This window comes from Melozone crissalis, unplaced genomic scaffold (assembly GCF_028551555.1).
Source record: "Melozone crissalis strain CALT ecotype California unplaced genomic scaffold, PUWL_Pcris_2 ptg000107l_1, whole genome shotgun sequence".
NCBI classification, from domain to species: Eukaryota; Metazoa; Chordata; class Aves; order Passeriformes; family Passerellidae; genus Melozone; species Melozone crissalis.
The window spans coordinates 3707856-3725612 of NW_026535884.1; the positions used below are offsets into that span (position 1 = coordinate 3707856).

General features: G+C 43.4%; 1 protein-coding gene across 1 annotated transcript in view; it reads right to left on the minus strand.

The window, feature by feature from the left end:
* PLCH2 (phospholipase C eta 2) overlaps positions 1–13070 on the minus strand; it is a 46549-nt gene extending 33479 nt beyond the window's left edge. Inside the window, exon 1 of the mRNA XM_054291915.1 lies at positions 12743–13070. Coding sequence (XP_054147890.1) covers positions 12743–12785 — 43 coding nt within the window. The 5' untranslated portion in view covers positions 12786–13070. The remainder of the gene's footprint in view (positions 1–12742) is intronic.
* Positions 13071–17757: the final 4687 nt, after the last annotated feature.

Sequence of the window (17757 nt, forward strand, 5' to 3'; positions counted from 1 at the left end):
TTCTGGAGACTGAAAGTTTAGAGCACTACAGAGACTGGAAGAAAGAAAAAAATAAAAAAAGAAAAAAGAAATCCTAGTGGTACTTCTATCAAACAGAAAATGATATGGTTTTTTCCCTGAAGTCTTTCACAGCATGTAAGTGAAAAGGGCACACTGCTGAGAAGTAGAACTGCTTCTCCCTGCCATTGTTCACATTCCTTCTTTAAGGATTCATTCTTATACTTCAGATAAAAATCCCCCAGTCTTGCAATGAATCAGGTTTTTGAAGAAATGACTCTTAACTATCTTCAATTAAGGCTGAATTACAGCTTTTCTGTTTTTCACTTCATTAGTTCCTTTTTTTTTTTTCAGAATTCAGCTTATGTTCAGCTCTCTTCTGATCTAATGAGTTGCCTCAATTTGCATCAGAACAAAAAAAATTGTGCAGAGAAGATGGATCTCTGTATACTGCAGCACAGAGCACTGTCAGAGCAGAAAGGAGCAGGGAATAGAAACGTGGAACACCCAGTTCCACATGGGACTGATGCAGCAAAAAGACTCCCAGTGATTTCTCATGCTTCTTAATAACATTTATATTTACTACACAAAGTGTTAAGGTAACAATAAATAGCAAAACTAAACAAACCATAAACCCTACAATTTGTCCTGAAACAAGGGGGGAAAAGGAGACTGATATCATTCCTATTGTTAGCAAGATGTTCTAGTGTCTGCAAATTAATTATTTATGGTTCAGTAGCATTATTGTCTTTTAGGAGTCTCTGAGTTTGATATAAATATGTGAAGGAGTGGGAGTATTTTAGCATGTGGGGATGAAAAGAAGTCAGGAGATTGAGTCATTGAGTATTTTTGTACATGGACCAGCTTTGTCAAATATTCCCATCCCTGGGCTCAAGGCAGGTTGTGTCACACACCTTTGCTCCATCCAGGCTTAGGGACAGAGAGCATCAAACCCCTCTGCCCCAAAAACAGATCGTGGAGGGGTGAATCCCAATTGTGTGCCTCACCTCAACAACATCAGGAGAGGAGAGCAGATGCCAGCAGCTCATTTCTGTCCAGGAGATGTTTGTGAGCCCAGAGAAACCCCCCAGTACACGTGCACCAGAAGGGCAAGAAAAATATCCCCTTAAAATATCACCAAACCAAAACAGCCTTCCCACACACAACCAGAGGACTCCCACACTTGTCACACATTCAGCACTGCCAATCCATTGAAGACATTATAATGACTGCCCCATTTTTTTAAAGTCTCACTGGAAATGGTTTCACAGCTATAAGTGGCTCATCAATATGTAAACCAAAGAGCTGGCTCCAGCTATTCCTGCCAGGAATATCGCTTGCTTTCTAGACAGGAGGCATAAAATCTTTTTAAAAATCAATATATCAATATAATGATATAAAATATGTAATGTATCCAAGTACCTATCCAGCAGAGTGTGTTGGGAATTCTGTCCAGAAGATATTTTGCCAGTCCTGCAAACTGGCAACTGGCTGTGGAGCTCCTGGCCCAGGTACATGAGGCTCACTCACATCACTCCATTGGATCCAGTTAAAAACCAGATCACATCCAAACTCATTAATCTTCATTTGTTTCATTTTGCATCTCCCAGCCTAATGAACAGGTCCCTCTCACCTTTTAAACCAACCATCTCATTCCCAGCACAGCTTTGTTCCCCTTGTTGGCTCAGTGGCTCAAGCTTCACTGAAGTCCAGGACTTTTCCTGTTCTGCTCATTGGCCAAAAAATCTGGAAGTGTCTTTGGAAAAGAACATTTCTCTATGATTCTGCCAGCAATGGTTGGGACAATGTTTACTATGTCAAGAGATGATGTAAGACTGAACCCATCTTTAAGAAACACCACTAATAAATGAGGTGTTAATGGGAGATGTTCTTAATCCTGTGGAAATTAGGGGCTTGATTTGAGGTCAGGCTGTCAGTTCTCCATCCCTCCATCAGCCACCAGCATCCAGGGAAATGCAGAAGCAGAGTAGGATGGTGTTTCTCCTCTGCAAAAATTCCCAGTGCTTGCTGAGCTATCTATGTGTCCAACTTTCTTGCTAAAAAAAAAAATCTTTGATCGATGAAGCTGACAGATAAATAGGACAAAAAAGTGCTCAAGGAATGGGTGGCTCTGGTCAGGCTGCAGATTTCCTCACTGGCCATGCAGAAGTGGCCCAAGAAGATTGTTATTAAAGTGCTTTTACTAGAACAGCTGTTTTCTCTGGCCATCTCTAATTAGGTTTGCTGGGTTTATTAGCCATTTAAATGAAAGTCTGCTGTGAGCACCCAAAGGGGATCCTTCTCACAGAGCCAGTGAAGCTTGAGAGTTTTGTGTATCTGTATTCAGAAAACAGCCTCTAAACAGTGCAGGAGGTGTGGATCAAGACAGCACAGATACTGCCAAATGCTCATTTTTAAAGCTCTTAACTACAAATAAAATTAAAGAGTTGAGGTGTGCAGTACTGGCAGATAGCAAAACTGTCGTGCTGTGGGTAAGGAGAAGGAGACAGAGTCTATGCAACAGAATATTTAAAAGGGTCAGCAAGTTTCAAAATGTACAATTTTGCTCTAGCTTGTCCTGAAGAACATAAATCAATCATGAAATTATAAGTGGGGGCTTGCTGAAGACAAAAAGAACTGCACTAACATCAGACCAGGGCTGCCTCCTCCTTCCTTCTTTTCTGCTCCCCACGCTGCTGCTACACAAAGGTGCCACTAACTAAGATTTCAGCATGAAAGATTTAAAGGTGTCACCATTTCAGAGAATGCACGGGTTTGGCGTCTTACCAAAGTGGCCAATTTTCCATCTCGGAGAGGCGACGATGCTGCCACCAACCCAGAAAAAGTCTTCAGCCAGACGAGCCACTGAGAACTTATTCTGAAGCAAGGGAGATTTGGAGATATCCATCTCTGAGCTGGACTGGAAACAAGCACTGATGGCCTTGGGAGGTATCAAAATTTTATAGTACACATTCTCCATGTAGCAGAACAAAAATGTTATCAGAAAAATAGAAAATAGCCATTGATTTCCAAAATCCAGTGGTATTTTTCAGGTATTTTCCAGGTTGTTTCAGAAAAGTTTCTTAGCTAAATTAAGCCTCTTTCACAATCCAGATTTAGAACATTAAGATCCCAATAAAATCCTTTTTATTGTGATCTACCTGTGACTACTTTGGAGGCTTGGGTGGGCTTCAGTTCAAGATTTTAAAGAAGACACATGATGGAGCATGAGGCAATTTGGCATGTAGATGAAACCATTTCTGGACAGCAAGGCCTCCTGATGATATTCTTTTCCTCCTGCTGATTTTCTTTTTCCTTTGGTACTTTCCCAACTGCTTGGCATCATCAAGACATTACAGCAATTTATAGTTGTTGGCTCCTCCACCACTTCCTCCTCCTGACAGAGATTCCCACAAGGAGAAAACCCTTTCCTTTCTTTGGTCACAAACAGATTTGCAGGTTCCACTCTTTCTGGGGCTCTACCTGCTCTTCAAAACCAGCCAGAAACATCCCCTGCAGTAAATAATGCACAGTTAACAGCACAATCCATTCCCCTCTCTGCCCTCCTGAGCCACCCTTGCCTCTCACTGTGGATCTGCCCAGGTGCATAAGCTCTTCAGTCTCTTTCCAGGGCTGGAAAAAAAAGAATAATCACATTTTCTTCTCATACAGCTCCTCAAAATATCATTGTGCCAATCTTCTTCTCTTCTCTGAAGGTTCTCCTCACTATTTTAATGGGCATTTCTGATAAAAGAAAGAATATTTCTCTCTAGGCGGCAAAAACTAGATACGATGGAAACACAGCAACACATGTTTGCTTCAAATCCTAAATCCATCACAGGCACTAATCCTAAAGCTGTGCTCCTGCCCTATCCAGTCAAGGGATTTAGGTGACATGTTACAACTGAAAAAAAAAAAAAAAAGGTTTCAAATAATTGCATTTTTCTTCTGCTTCTCTTCTTCATCTTCTTCTTCTCTCCTTCTTTCTTCTGCTTCTCTTCTTCATCTTCTTCTCCTCTTTTACCTTCTTCTCCTTCCTCCCCAGTATCTTCCCATGTCACCCTCTATTTAGGGATGTCTTTGCAGGCTGACACAGCCACAGAGGATCTTGCTCAGGGCACAACCAGGCAGCTCCTGTGCCCAGAGCTGCTGGAACAGAACCAGGAGCACTGAGGGGGCTCCAGGACTGACAGATAAAAGCAGGTGAGGATGAATTTTTAAAGAGCACTAAGTCACTACCTCATTCCATTTGAAATGCACCCGTTGAGCTGCAAATACAGAAATCTGTCACATAGGTTAGCACTTAAGCTACATTAAGTTTTAAGTACAATAGACAATCTCTCTTGCCATCTGTGATCTGTACAAGGAGCCTCATATGCTTCTACCCTGATGAGCTAAACACAAATTGCCCATTTAAAAACACATTCATTAAGTGCTTCCTACTCTTCCTTTCACAGTTTGAAAAAAGCTTTGGAGTAGTTAATTCTGGAGATGATTCACTCTCAATTACAAGTTGTTTATTTCACCTCCAATGCCCAGAGTTCTTATACTGGGCTTGACTCAGAGTTTAACCACAGATTAATTCCAAACTAGAACCAAACTGGGTCTGCACCACGGGAGGCAGTGATGCTATGTACACTCTTGCCACTATTTATTTAAACATTTCAACCACAGCCTTCCACCCTCCTAAGGCATCTTTCAGGAGCAATTTAGTGAGATGACTGCAAACTGTCATCAGGGAAAGAGCAACTTCTCCTGCAAAATGCTCAGAAGGATGTATGCATCCCACAGAAAACTCTGCCCTGAAGGGAAGAACAAAGGAAACTTTGTTCTAAAGATCCTAATCCTTCCTTCACGTGAAGCCTGGGCCAGGATGAGAGCTGGGATCTGTGAGTTTCATTGTCTTCTCTATCACCTGCTTCTCTGAATTCCCCAAATAAACCCATAAACATCTTTGTGTAATGTCCATGCTTTAGAAACACCACTTTAAATGGTGAGAATGTCACTTTCCTCCTAGGAAAGGAGAGAGATTTTAGAGGCTCTCAATTACAAGGAGACAGAGTTAAGGCAAATTTCTGCATAAACCAAAAGTATTGCAGCTGTTCAGCTCCTTTTTTCCCCTCTTGCAGTACTAATCAGGTTTTCCTTGCAGTTTTCCAGGCTGTGCATGCAAAAAAATCAGTGGCTGGCACAGAATGCTAAAGGTGATCCTTTCAAAATTCAAATATCAGCTCTGCCAGGACATCCCAGAGTCTGCATTCACCATTTATGTGTTATCAGCCTGGGGACAAGGGGAAGGGAGGAGAAGAGGGAAATGTAACTCCCATTGCAGCATTGCTCAAGATATTGGTTTCATGGTTCATAATTAGAATTCTGCAAATGCAGGGCTTCAAATATGGATTTGGTTTTATTTGAGTAGATAGAAATGCCAGTGATTTATAGCACTGGAAAAGAACTATTACAATATTCAAGTTAAAGTTAGATTTTTAATCCTAAGAGCACGCAGAGAAGGTTAATTTAAATTATTTCAGTTCACTATCCATACACCCCTTCAGGCCTCCTAAGAAAATCCTTGTGGAAAATAAAATCTTTTAGAAGGCTCCTCCATTTGTTATACTGGATAACACTGGAAAAGCAGCAGGGAACAATGAAGGGTTAAATTGGACACAATCCCTCTCCCAACTCTTAAGCACACTGAGCTGAGGACTTAGGATCTAAGCCTACTGAAATGGGTTTCTATTCTTGCCTCTCTTGACATCCTCAGAGCAATCTTGCTCACCTGACCCAACGGGGAGATTAAAGACTTCTTTCCACAGCGCTTCAGGAACTTATTATTGTCTGAGTGCAACAAAGGCTCTTCACGCCACAAAATGGATTTTAAAACCAACATTGTCTGAGTCTCCAGGCTAAAAATGGAACTCGGAGCACTTGAACAATGCTGGGATGTCAGAATCTTGCAGAGGAAGAAAGTCTCTTGGAGAGTGCCAGAGGAGCCAGACTCCAGCCCACAGAAAGAACATCTTGAGGAAGACACAGGAGCACAACACACATATGGTTTGGGAGATGGAGAAAAGGGAACAGGATGGAGATCCTCCCAAGACAAATGGGTTTCTCATAAATGCAATCCTTCAGGATGGAGGGATTCACTTGACGGCTGAGGGGTGGGAAAAGTGTGAACAGTTATGTAATACAAAAGGAAACAGCTGCAGACCTCAAAGTAGAAAAGCCAAAACTAGAAATTTCGATATCCTGACTGCCAAAGACATGAAATGTTACAGAGCTGGCAGTGTGTTTGACCTGCAAATCCACCAGGAGCAGACCTGTGCCTTCCCAGCCCTGCACTCCCTTTGCCTTTGCATGGACACACTACAGACCCAGTTCACCAGATTGACAAGCTGACCTCGTCACAGGAGGCTGATTCTGAAACACTGAGCTGCTCATGGGCAGCTTTAGTGATACACACAAAAACTTTGATACAGCTGCTCCCATTCCCCACTTCCCACCCAGGGAAATCTCGCTCCTAATGGTTGTAGAATCACAAGAGAATTATTAACAGCAAGACAGTCATAAAATACAAGGAGGAAACAGAAGATATCAGTTCCTTCTGGCACACCTCTCTCTCACTTTTACCCTTCCTGTTGCACTTTCACCAGTCAAAAAACCCTGTAAAAACTGCAGAAACTCCATTTACAGCTACATCTCAGCTACCCCAGCCCAAGATCTTCATAGGAGTTAGCCAGCCTGTTACCACCTTGTGAAGCACTAAATGCAAAGATGTTTGTGAAATACCAAAAGCAAAAACATCTCACTGAAGTGAACATCACTAAATAAAAGTCAGAAATACTCTCAGTTATGGTAAAGGGTCAAAACCCCACATACATGGGCAACTCAAGCAGCAAGAGATGACTGCACTTGAGGAACCAAAGGTGAATGATGCCCATTCACTACTTTTAAACATGTGATTTATGTTCCTTCCCTTTCCCCCAGAAATGCTGCTTCCCAGAGGGTTAAAGCAGCATGAACTGGGCAGCCAGGCCAGCCAGCTCAGCTGCAGCTTCTCTTCTCCTTGCTGGAGTCATTTGCCTTTGTGTTTCCAATGCACTCTGCATTTTCACAGCTGTGCCTGCATGCAACAGCTGCCCACTGCTTTTAGTGTGGGCTCTTCCCAAGAAAAGGGATTTGGGGAGCAGATGCTGATGGAAAAAACACATTCACGGTTACATTTTCTATTTTTGTCTTTCAGCTGAAAACTTCTGTATTAGTTCTATCAAGAATTGACCGAATCAATCACTTTCAGATGGTTTTGGCTCAGAAAGGCCAGAGCACCTGCTCTGGGGCCACAGCCTTATCCCAACTGTGCATAAGCTGCCTTTTCCCTAATTCTGTTCCAGCTCCACCCTCTGCCATGGGCACGGGCAGAGCCTGCCCGACCATCTGGACAGCACCTCTAAGCACAGTAATCCCCCCTCGAGATTAACACTGCACATCTTGCCCAGATCAAGTGGAATTCAGGTTATTCCATGGCCCCTGTGCCTCACCCACCAGGTCTCCATGTGTAATATTTGTGCACTGCATATTCAGCAAGTTATTTAGCTTATCTGAAATCCTCCTCTCTTCAGCATCCATCCACTGGGAGAGGCTGTAAATCACATTTTCCTGGTGCTCCTTTCCATGCTGGAGTTCACAGTGGGCAAACCCTGGCGCAGCTGCTTTAGGCAACCACAACCATGAACTCCCCAAAACCGTTTGGAAAGTCCCATCATTAAAATGAACCAGTTGTGAAATCCCTTAAATGACTTCATTCACTTGAAGGAGTGTTTGTGGAATGGGGACCCATTAGCAACAACGGCACTAATTTAATGACAATTACTCTGCCTCCTGCCATGATGTTTAGTTCTCTTGGGCTCATCTGGACAAAAATGATGCAATTATTTTAATTAAGTGAGAACAGTGATTTGAGCTGCTGAAGTATTTTCTCTGCAAAGCTGTGACAAACAAATTTTGTCAGTTGTAGAAAAATGTCAGCATAAAATGAGGATTTTAAGACTATAAATGGTGCTCTAAGGTCACCTTGTCTCCAACCACCAACTCGTGTAAGAAAACGTCCCTACACACTTAATTGAAGTAAGATCATAAACCCTTTACATTTAAAGGTCTTTCAGTGCTTGACCATCTGTTCAGGGCCATGGGGCATAAACACAGAGAGGGAGATTAGGGCAGGTTGGGACAAAAGCAATCCATCAATATGATTACTCCTTCTAGGAAAACCCCTCTAAGAATGCAAGAATCCAAGGAAAAATGGGCACAGGAATGCAAGATATGTTGAAAGACCTAATACTGAAATGCATCACCAAAAAGTGATTTTAACTCACAAATTTTACTTCTGTATTTGGGATGAATTTTAATGTATTCTGTCTGTATAAATGGAGAACTGTTCCAGACCTTCCTTTTGAGCCATGTACATTTTGAAATATGTGACAGACTCCCTATTTCTTCAAATATAGACCAGTTTCATGAAAGATGGGGAAAAAAAAGGAGTTGCAATGGCTCTAGGAATAACTCAGTCTCTGTCTTCATTCAGTGCTTTTCTCAGCTTTTGCGACATCCAAGAGACAGCCTTATCAGGCTGTTCTTTAAATCTCCCTTAACTCACCAAAAACTTATCACTCAACAGAACCCAGCATCTGTAAATCTCAGAAACCAACAGCAGGTCCTTCTGGAAGGTTGAAAGATGACCATAATTGTGGTTTCCTTTGAGCAGGAACCACCTGCTGCAATCCCAGGGGGGAAAATCACCAGCAGAAAGCAGCACAGAGAGTGCAGGGTGCTGAGCTGGAGCCCACAGCAAGCTCAGGGGCTGCAGCCTCACAGCTGATCCCCAATTTCATCTGGTCCTGCATTCAGCAGGGCTCAGGTAAATGTACAGGAAGCAAAATAATTGCTCCTGAGCTCTTACAGGAAATCTGTTTCTATCTTTTGCTATGGCCTCCAATATCCACCTCAGCCCGAAACAAAGCATCCTGACAGATTCATTTCTCCCCGGGGCTTAGAGCCAGAAGATAAGCAGGCATTTGAAGGCTGATGTAAGTGTCAGCTCGCTGGCTGAACTGGAAAAATGGGCTTTCAGGAAAATATTTTACAGAGAGCCACATTTAACAGCAGTTCTGGACTTTGTTCAGTACTGGCAGGTCCACATTCACTCCATGGCAGATCACATCATGTCAAAAATTTAGTTCCTCTCTGCCACATAATGTCTTTAGACCTACAGAGGCCAATATTGATTATCCCACTGTAATTCCCTGAAGTGGGAAAGCTTTCCCATTTAGCTGGACTGGATTCACATTCCCCCCACCAATGATTGTCAGGGACAGAAGGGATATGAATCAGCAATCTGCACGTATGCTACCAGTTAATTTGGAGATGTGCACTTAGCATTAACATGACATTTTCTTTGCAATGTTTCCCTAATTTTTTAAATCTAGTTGAAGATAAGGCATCTGGAAACCATCTCTGCTTGAGGGTTAGATCAGCAGAAACATCTTCAGTAAAAGGCAAAATCAGGAGCAGTGATGTGGAGAACCAGAGAACACCTGAGTATTGATCTTCCCCAGTGAGAGACTTTGTGCAAATGATGTTCCTGGGAGTCTGGAGCAGTTTGGAGGCTGAAATTCTGCAGCCACATCCCATGAGCTGTTCCACTGGAAGATTTTTGCCAGCTGCCACGTTTTTAAAGGATTTCCCCTGAAAAGATGCTTCTCTCAGGACATGGCCCATTCTCCTCCCAACAGCACTGACAGTATCAGCTGTTTGTTTACTGATAGCTGAATATTTCAGAATTACTGGGAACAAGAAATACTTTGGATCATCATCAATGACTCCTCAGCCTCTAGTCAGCCAGAACCCCTTGAAAAAAGGAGTGGCAAGTCAGTGGAACACCAAAGCCTTGAGACCCTGGATGTTGGTGCCTCTCACTACGAATGTTTGAACAGACCATCATGTGAAGGCTTCTGGAGGCTTCCATACACTGGGGAATTACTGGCTTCAGTTGCATCATGACTGGTTTATATCTAAGTGGGAAGAGAATCCCATTTCCTTTTAATGCTGCAGATGACAGCAAGAAGTGGAACCCTTAAAAAGAATCTTCATGCCACCCCCTGCCTGTGCTTCAGCCCATGGAAGCCCTGCTCTTTTCAGTGAGCCCATTTGTTTTCCAGGTGTTTCCACTCCCTGGCTTAGAAGGACACCATCTGGCAGGAGCACCGAGCTGGTTTAATGACAAACACAGAGTCAATCTCAGCCTCAGCAGTGTCCTCCTTGAATCACCCTGGGTAGCTGCTACCTGGGTGATCTCCAGGGAGATCCTCAGGTGAGAGCCCCCCTCTCATTCCTGTTTTCAGAAGTTGGAAGCTGAACCCAGTAGGAAGAAGCCAAAAGGACTTGGGTGGCACTATTCCTGCTCCATCACACCTTCCCTGAGGACCTTGTCTGTTTAAAGTACAAATGCACACTGGTGCATTTTCAGAGAACAATAACTGGACCAGGAATACTCAGGCTGTCCCATCGTGACCTTTTCAAAACCAAACTGTTCTGGTTTTCAGTCCTGAACACTTCTGTTAGAAAATGCAATCATTAAAAGTGTGTAAAGGCTCTCCACTGGCAGAGGGCAAGGTGAGAAGGGATATTGGGATGGAATTGCTCCCTGTGAGGGTGCACAGGGTGCCCAGAGCAGCTGTGGCTGCCCCTGGATCCCAGGCAGTGCCCAAGACCAGCTTGGACAGGGCTTGGAGCACCCTGGGATGGTGGAAGTTGTCCCTGCCATGGCAGAGGGATGAAACAAAACAAAACCCAAACCATTCCTGGATTCTATAATATACTACTTCAGCCAACTCATCCAAAACTTGAGGATTTGCACATTCTGAAGATTTAAGAAAACCACCTTCTTTCCTTCAAACAAAAAAAAATTCTTGCTTATAGGAAATAGTTTCTCCCTATTTAGCACATTGCTCAATTAAAGCTTCCACGCTCCCAAATCTCCAGCCTCTATGCCAGCAATATGGTACAGGTAAATAAATTCTTATGCCAAGTATTAAAATCTGTTTTTTTGCTTTTAAAATAAATATTGACAATGCCCAAATGCACCTCATCATCTCTGCTTCATTCTGAACAAATCTCCAAGGAAATTGGGTAACATTTATCTGTTGTTGTGATGCACATGGAGACTCTCTCATTATTACCTGAATTGTTTGCATACTTCTCAGATTCATTAAATCTGTTGCAGCCTAGAAGCATTATTGGATTGTATATTAATTTCACCAATAAACAAAACAATTTCCAAAATGGTCATAAAACTATGGAAAAAACAATGGCAAATTCTATGTACAATAGAAGCTTTTCCTATGTGATGTTCTATGGTCACCCTTTTCTTTTTTTAATTACAGTTCTGCTCTAGAATGGGCCCTTTAAAGTCAATTTGCTGTAATTCTCACCTCCACATCCTTCTTCAGATTCTGGAGCAGTATTTGCTGCAGTGATGAGTGACTGCACAGGAGCAGCCACACCTGAGTTACCTGCTGTCCTTTTCTCAGTGAATGGCATTACTGGAACTTATTTGTGGTATTTTAATAACAAAGACAAGGCAAACCCAAACCAGAGCTCACAGGTATGAGGTTTGATTCTGACAGCCAAACACCAAGTCAGAGCCAAGCATTTTTCCACTTTGGTAAAGTTTTCCTCTAGGAATGATTTTTAGAAAAGAAGAGAGAACTTTAAGGAGTGCTTCCTTCAAAAGGCATTGAGGAACAGGCACTAAGCATGGATTAGCTGAGTGAGGGATATGCTCTGCTTCCCAAAGACACCAAGGTGTGAGACCAGTGTCCAGAGCAGCTTTTTTGAGCACACAGAACCCAAGACATCCTCCTTGACTTGTTGCATAACTCCTGTAAAACCACAAGCCTAACAGGCATAAAATAACAGAATGCATACAGACAAGCAGCCAGGCACTGGAGTCAATTAATTTACATCACAGGGAAGGGTTTCTCTCTCTGGGCTTTTCCTGAGTTAATCAAGGAGGAAATAAAGCTTTTAAAAATAAAAATTGGGCTTTTGAGAATTGGTCTTGGGTTCATAGATTCATCAGCCATCAGCCCAGGAGGGATGAGCTCCAAGTTCAGCATGCAGGACACTGCAGCACAGTTTTCCCAGCTCGAGGCACTTCCCTGACTTCACCCCTGGTTTAATCCCACCAGGGAAAACTTCAGCCCCAACTGATTCTGTGCACTCTTCTTGCTGGATGGATGTAAAGAAACTACATCTAACGAGTAGCAAATCACCTGTTTTGAAAAATTAAAACAATACAGCTGACTCACAACAGTACTAGAGTCTCTTTTCTCTCTTCTAATGTGGGTAGCAGAAGGTCTCAGGTTAAAAATAGAAAGCCTTTCTTATGGTGACAGCAGCTAGTGAAGCGAGCAGAAAAGGAACATGAACATACCTGGTGCACTCCTTCGTTGCACACTTTATGCAGGAGGAAACAGCCATTAGAGATACATTTATTATTTAAGCTTTAGTGATAGTAGGAGGCAAAGGTGCAGCAAAAGCTCCCTTAAGAACCTGCTGTATTTGTTTAAGGCATTTAAGTTTGAATAACAGAAAAGAAGTGTCCAAGGAAGCTTTGTCAACTACACTTTACAGCAAAACTAATTTCCCTCAGAAAGGTGGTAAAAATCAACATTTTTTTCCCCCTTACCTTTTTCAGGACTGAGGCATTTAATTGTGCTTGCATCATCCATATTCCAGTGAGAGATTCAAGTGAAAACACCAGAGGAAGCAGCACAGACCATATGCACATCCCTGATCTTTGAAAAGACTCTTGCAAAGAACGAGGAGAGGAGCCCTGCCCGTTGTTTCACTGCAGCATCCGAGGGCTCCTGGGGATGCCTGCTGCCTGTGCTCCGAGCAGCCTCATCCTTTATTCCCTGTGCAGGAGCTGCTGCCAGGTAGGAGCCAGTGCAGGAGCTCAATGAACGTTCCCAGCCTTTCCCTGCAACTCAAGTGTTCAGCCACCTGGGATAACTGGTCCTTAACTCTTTGCCTCCCTGCTCCCAGGCAGGACCTGGGGATGGATTTTTTGCTTTACTCCTTTCCCTTTTACTGAAGGGAAAACTTGTGGATGTCAGCAAAGCAGCACGGAGGATAATTCACTTTTAATTCCTCTGGGATGTGCTGCAGTAGGCAGCAAACATCAGTGAGGTGCTACTTCATTTAAGAAGGGGAAAAAAAATCCAACCTCTTTTTTATGTTAATGCCTCCCCTGTGTCCATTCAGCATCCTACAGATTGTTATGGGATCCTCCCAGACTTGCTTAAGTTTAGAAAGCAAGTCTGCAGCTACTGATAAAAATAGGCAAGCCGCTCTTTTTGGATTTCTTTCTAACTCCTTTTCTTGGCAAAGATGACAAATTTCCCACCTTTTTAACTTGCAAGGAAATATTAATGCAGAATTGATGGGATATGGCTAGGAAACAATGCACATTATTGTAGCCTGTGTCCCAAAGCACAGTGCAGGAGGAGACAGACACCAACCTTTGAGGTCTGTCTAAATCCTGGAGGAAAATTTCAGCATCTTGGTGTGAGGGTGCTGCCTAAAAACTCCGACCAGGAATAGTTCCTGCCCCTCCTACATGCCACTGAAATACGAAGGATAAAACAATTTGTTCCTTTGAGGGCCTGAAGTCTAATTAAACGGGAATGATAAAGGATAAAGGGGAAAAGGATTGGGAAAAGTTAGAATCCCCTCTGGGAAAGGAATCTGCTGCTGGGGTTGGGCAGGGTAGGCAGGGTCACAGCATCCTGCCCAACAGCCAGGGCACACCAGTGACCCCACACAGGTCCATCAGGCAGTGCAGCTCTGGATCCTCTCCCCCCTGACTGCAGGAGCTGAAGCCAATCTGGTTGTGCTGTTTGGTGTTGCCCTCTTGCCTTGCACCTCCCCATCCTGACCCGCTTCAGCACAGGAATGCTCACAGAGTCCCTTTCTCCCACCCCACTCAAGTTCTCCACACTGGGAATGTTGACTCTCCTTCATATTCCCAGCTGCTGCAGCTGCATTCTCCTGCTGCTTCCATCCCACATCAACTTTGCTTTTTAGATATCAGTCACTATTGCAGAAAGATCAAGATCTTTGCAAGATCTGACACAACCCCCTGCAATTTTCATTTAGGCACGAATCCATGGTCATTGCCATCTAAGGAATGGCTCCAGGACTTGGCTCAAGTTTACTTTCAATAAAACATTATCCTATTTGCTTAGCGGCTTTCAGCACTAGCTGTGTCCCCTGAGGTCCCATCTCCTGAGCAACCCATCCAGGAGCACTTGAGGAGCACTTACTGCAGCAGCCTCTGGGGCCTCCTGTATTTACACCACTTTCATTTGGGTAATTCCTCTTGCAGCTTTAACACAGGCTTATCAGGGTGAGCACTGCACACAATGTGCCGGGTTTATCCTAAAACTCTCATTTCTGTTCTCATTTCCTGTTGGCAAGTGCAGGTTATCAACAAATCTCCATCTCATATCAGAAGGGAGAAGATGGGCAAGTGCTGAGGCCCAGAAAGTGTCTGTCAGACAATTCCTCTGGGGAATCCCAGGGCAGGAAATCTTCACACTCAATTCACTGCTAGACACAAACCTCCCATTCAACACCACCTATTCCTCACAGCCTGATCAAGAGACAGAGCAAATTTAAAGATTACAGCTAAGAATTATCAACTAATTCACTAATTACCCCATCAAACTGAGCAAAGCTTGTGGCTTCACCAGGCTATGCTTTCTTTAGAAGAAAAATATAATCCCATCTGAGACTATTAGAGATTCAGAATCAGTAGCTAATTACTGTATGACATAAATTCCATAAAATGAAATGTTTTGTTTCTCTGGGAGTTTTTTGCTGTGCAGTTAGAACAGGGTCACAGAACAAACGTCAGAGAAACATTTGAATGCCTTCACAACACATGCAAATTTTTTGAAATAAAGAGAACACAGACTGTGCTATCATCGAGACCAAAGCATTTTACATTAAAAGATTCTCTTATTCCAAGTAATGTCTTGTCTAAACCAGGAAATTTCTCTGTGCAAAGACAATCTGCTGACTCTTGAAACCAATGACAAACTTTTATCTGTATTTGTGGGCTCTGATTCACAGCAGAAGTTTATTCATGGCTGGGAAAGGTCACCAGCACTCCAGTTTGGAGAGCACAGTGCTGGCATGGAGCAAACCTGCCCTGTTGTCAGTTCCATATCACACAGAGCATGGCATGCCCTAATTCCTTCATCCTCCATCCCCCGCTCTCCAGCTCTACCAAGCAGAGCAGAAGAGTGACTTGTGGAGTGATGCTGTCACTTCACTAAGGTTTAAAGTCCTAAGAAGGGACTAAAAGGGGCCAGGACTTCTCTCAATTCCTTCTTTCCAGGACTTCTCTCAATTCCCTCTTTCCAGGATGTGCAGAGGAAGCCCAGAGTGATGGCACTGAGCAGCTGGCCCTGGTTAGGGGAGCTGGGCCATGGCCTGACAAAGCTCTGCCCTTGCTGTGTGGCTGCATTTCCACAGAGGATCCTGAGCTGTCCCAGCCCTCTGCCAGGGCCCAGCCCCATCCTGGCTGCCTGGAAAGGAGCAGGGCACTTCCAGAGAAACAGCCCAAAGCACCCAAGCTGATGGCACAGCTACATTATAATTTGGCTACACATTCACCTACACATACATCCTTCATCCCTAGGCTGCAGCTGCCTCATTTTGTCACATTCTGAGACCTATTTCCTGACAGAAATAACAGAGATCTCGTTGCCCAGCACAGGGGAGGGGTGTTAGCACTGCTGGGCACTGAATGAGCCAGCTGGGAAATGCAGCACCACCACGTTACACCATGGTTAAGTGGAGAATGGAACATCCACAACATCAGGGACGTCCTAAATAACTTCTGAAAGTCAAACACTGAGCCCTCCTTGAAAGCCATTAAACTTCATCCAGAGAGCTCCATCTCTCACAATCCGTGGCATCACTTCAAGACCTTCTATAAATCAACTTCAACACATGTGGGTGTCTGTTCTTAAGTTTTTGTTCCCATAGTTACCAATGTACTTTACCACAGAAGAGAACAGCAGGTGGCAAGACATAGAACAAAATCTCCATTCTCTTATCATATGAAGAGTTGGGAAGTTTCAAATTAAGGCTTTATTGCAAAATGTTTACAGACAGTAACCAAGATGGACACTATCAGATTAGAAAACTTGAAGATCCTTCCATACATTTAATCCTGAGTTAACAAAAAATTCAGCATCCAGTGGGATGATCAATTTCCAGCCCTGCATCAGATGATGCCATGGGATTGCACAATCTACTGCTGCAATAGTTTTGTCTTTGTAATTCGAAATTCTCCCTAGGTCCCCTTGATACCTTCCCATGTACTTTCTGCAGAGGAAAGGTGAAGAGGCCCAGCACACTGTATACAAGACAGATTTCTCCAAATAAAATTATCTTTGTGGGATAGAAACAGTAAAAACAACCACCAACAGTCTGTTCAACTAAAACAACCATTGACTTGAAGGCTGCTATCAAAACTCTCACAGCTTGAAAGTAATGACTTCTCCATTGTCAACACAAATAGAGGGCAAAATGACTGGCATTGAATGTGCTGTAAATACCAAAGAGATGCTTTGCATAAATAAGTTTCGTGATTCTTTCTGTAATAAAATCAGACACTGTGGGACTGTGTGCTGTCCATTGCCTTGTGCTGCTCCTCAGGCAGAGGAATAAAGGTAATGACCTGCTCCTGAAACCCTCTGCCAGTGACCAGCTCACCTCCCTGGGCTTACCAGTCTGTTTATAACACAGAGATAATAACCATTCCTTTGGCTCTCAGAGGTATCAACCATCCTTTGGCTTTTACAGGTATCAACCATTCCTTTGGCTCTCCCTTTCACCCCCCTTCTCCCAAACTTCTACGGAGCACCAGAAGGAAAGAGAACACTGAGAAAGTTGGTTGAACTGAGCTGGTTTAACCTGATTTTTTTTTCACCGCGCAGTTTCGGAATAAACAACATTTACAATCTTTATTATTTCAGTCTTAGATCTTTTTTTCTGATTTGGAGATTGGAAGAACTGAAGTGTTTTGGTGGCCTATTTTCTTATAGACCCATAAATCATCTTGGCTGTTTGAGGTTTTTAGGGAACACACATTCTTCCAAGAAAATCTGTGTTACATAAGATGGGAAGATGCTCGTGTCTAGCAGGAAAGGGGGAAAGGCAATAATGAAAGAAGGCAAAACCAGTTCCAAATAGATCCTGGGGTCTTATAAACCCTTCAGGAGTAAAGCTCAGCTACCAACCAGACTGAGCTAGTCCTGAGTTCTCAACCACCTCAGTGACAAGAACACTCCTCAGCACCACAACCCCAGCCCCACACACACCACCAGCTCTCTGCATGCAGCACTTCTGTTTCCTGCACTGTTTTATAAACAAATTTTCAATGTGTTTTCAAACTTCTGATTAACAATCTGAAAATGAGGGAAAGATCATTGGCTGGACTGCTTTGTTTAGACAAAAACCCTTCAGTAAGTGGCTATGCTGTGTGCAGGTGATAAAATCTGGAGGTGCTGCAGTGACAGCTGCAGACAGATGTGCTTGCTGCTGGAATTCCTGCTACCTCTTTTCAGATCACTAAAAGGAAAACATAAAAATCCCTTGGCTTGCTGCTGCTCTTTGTCCCTCCGA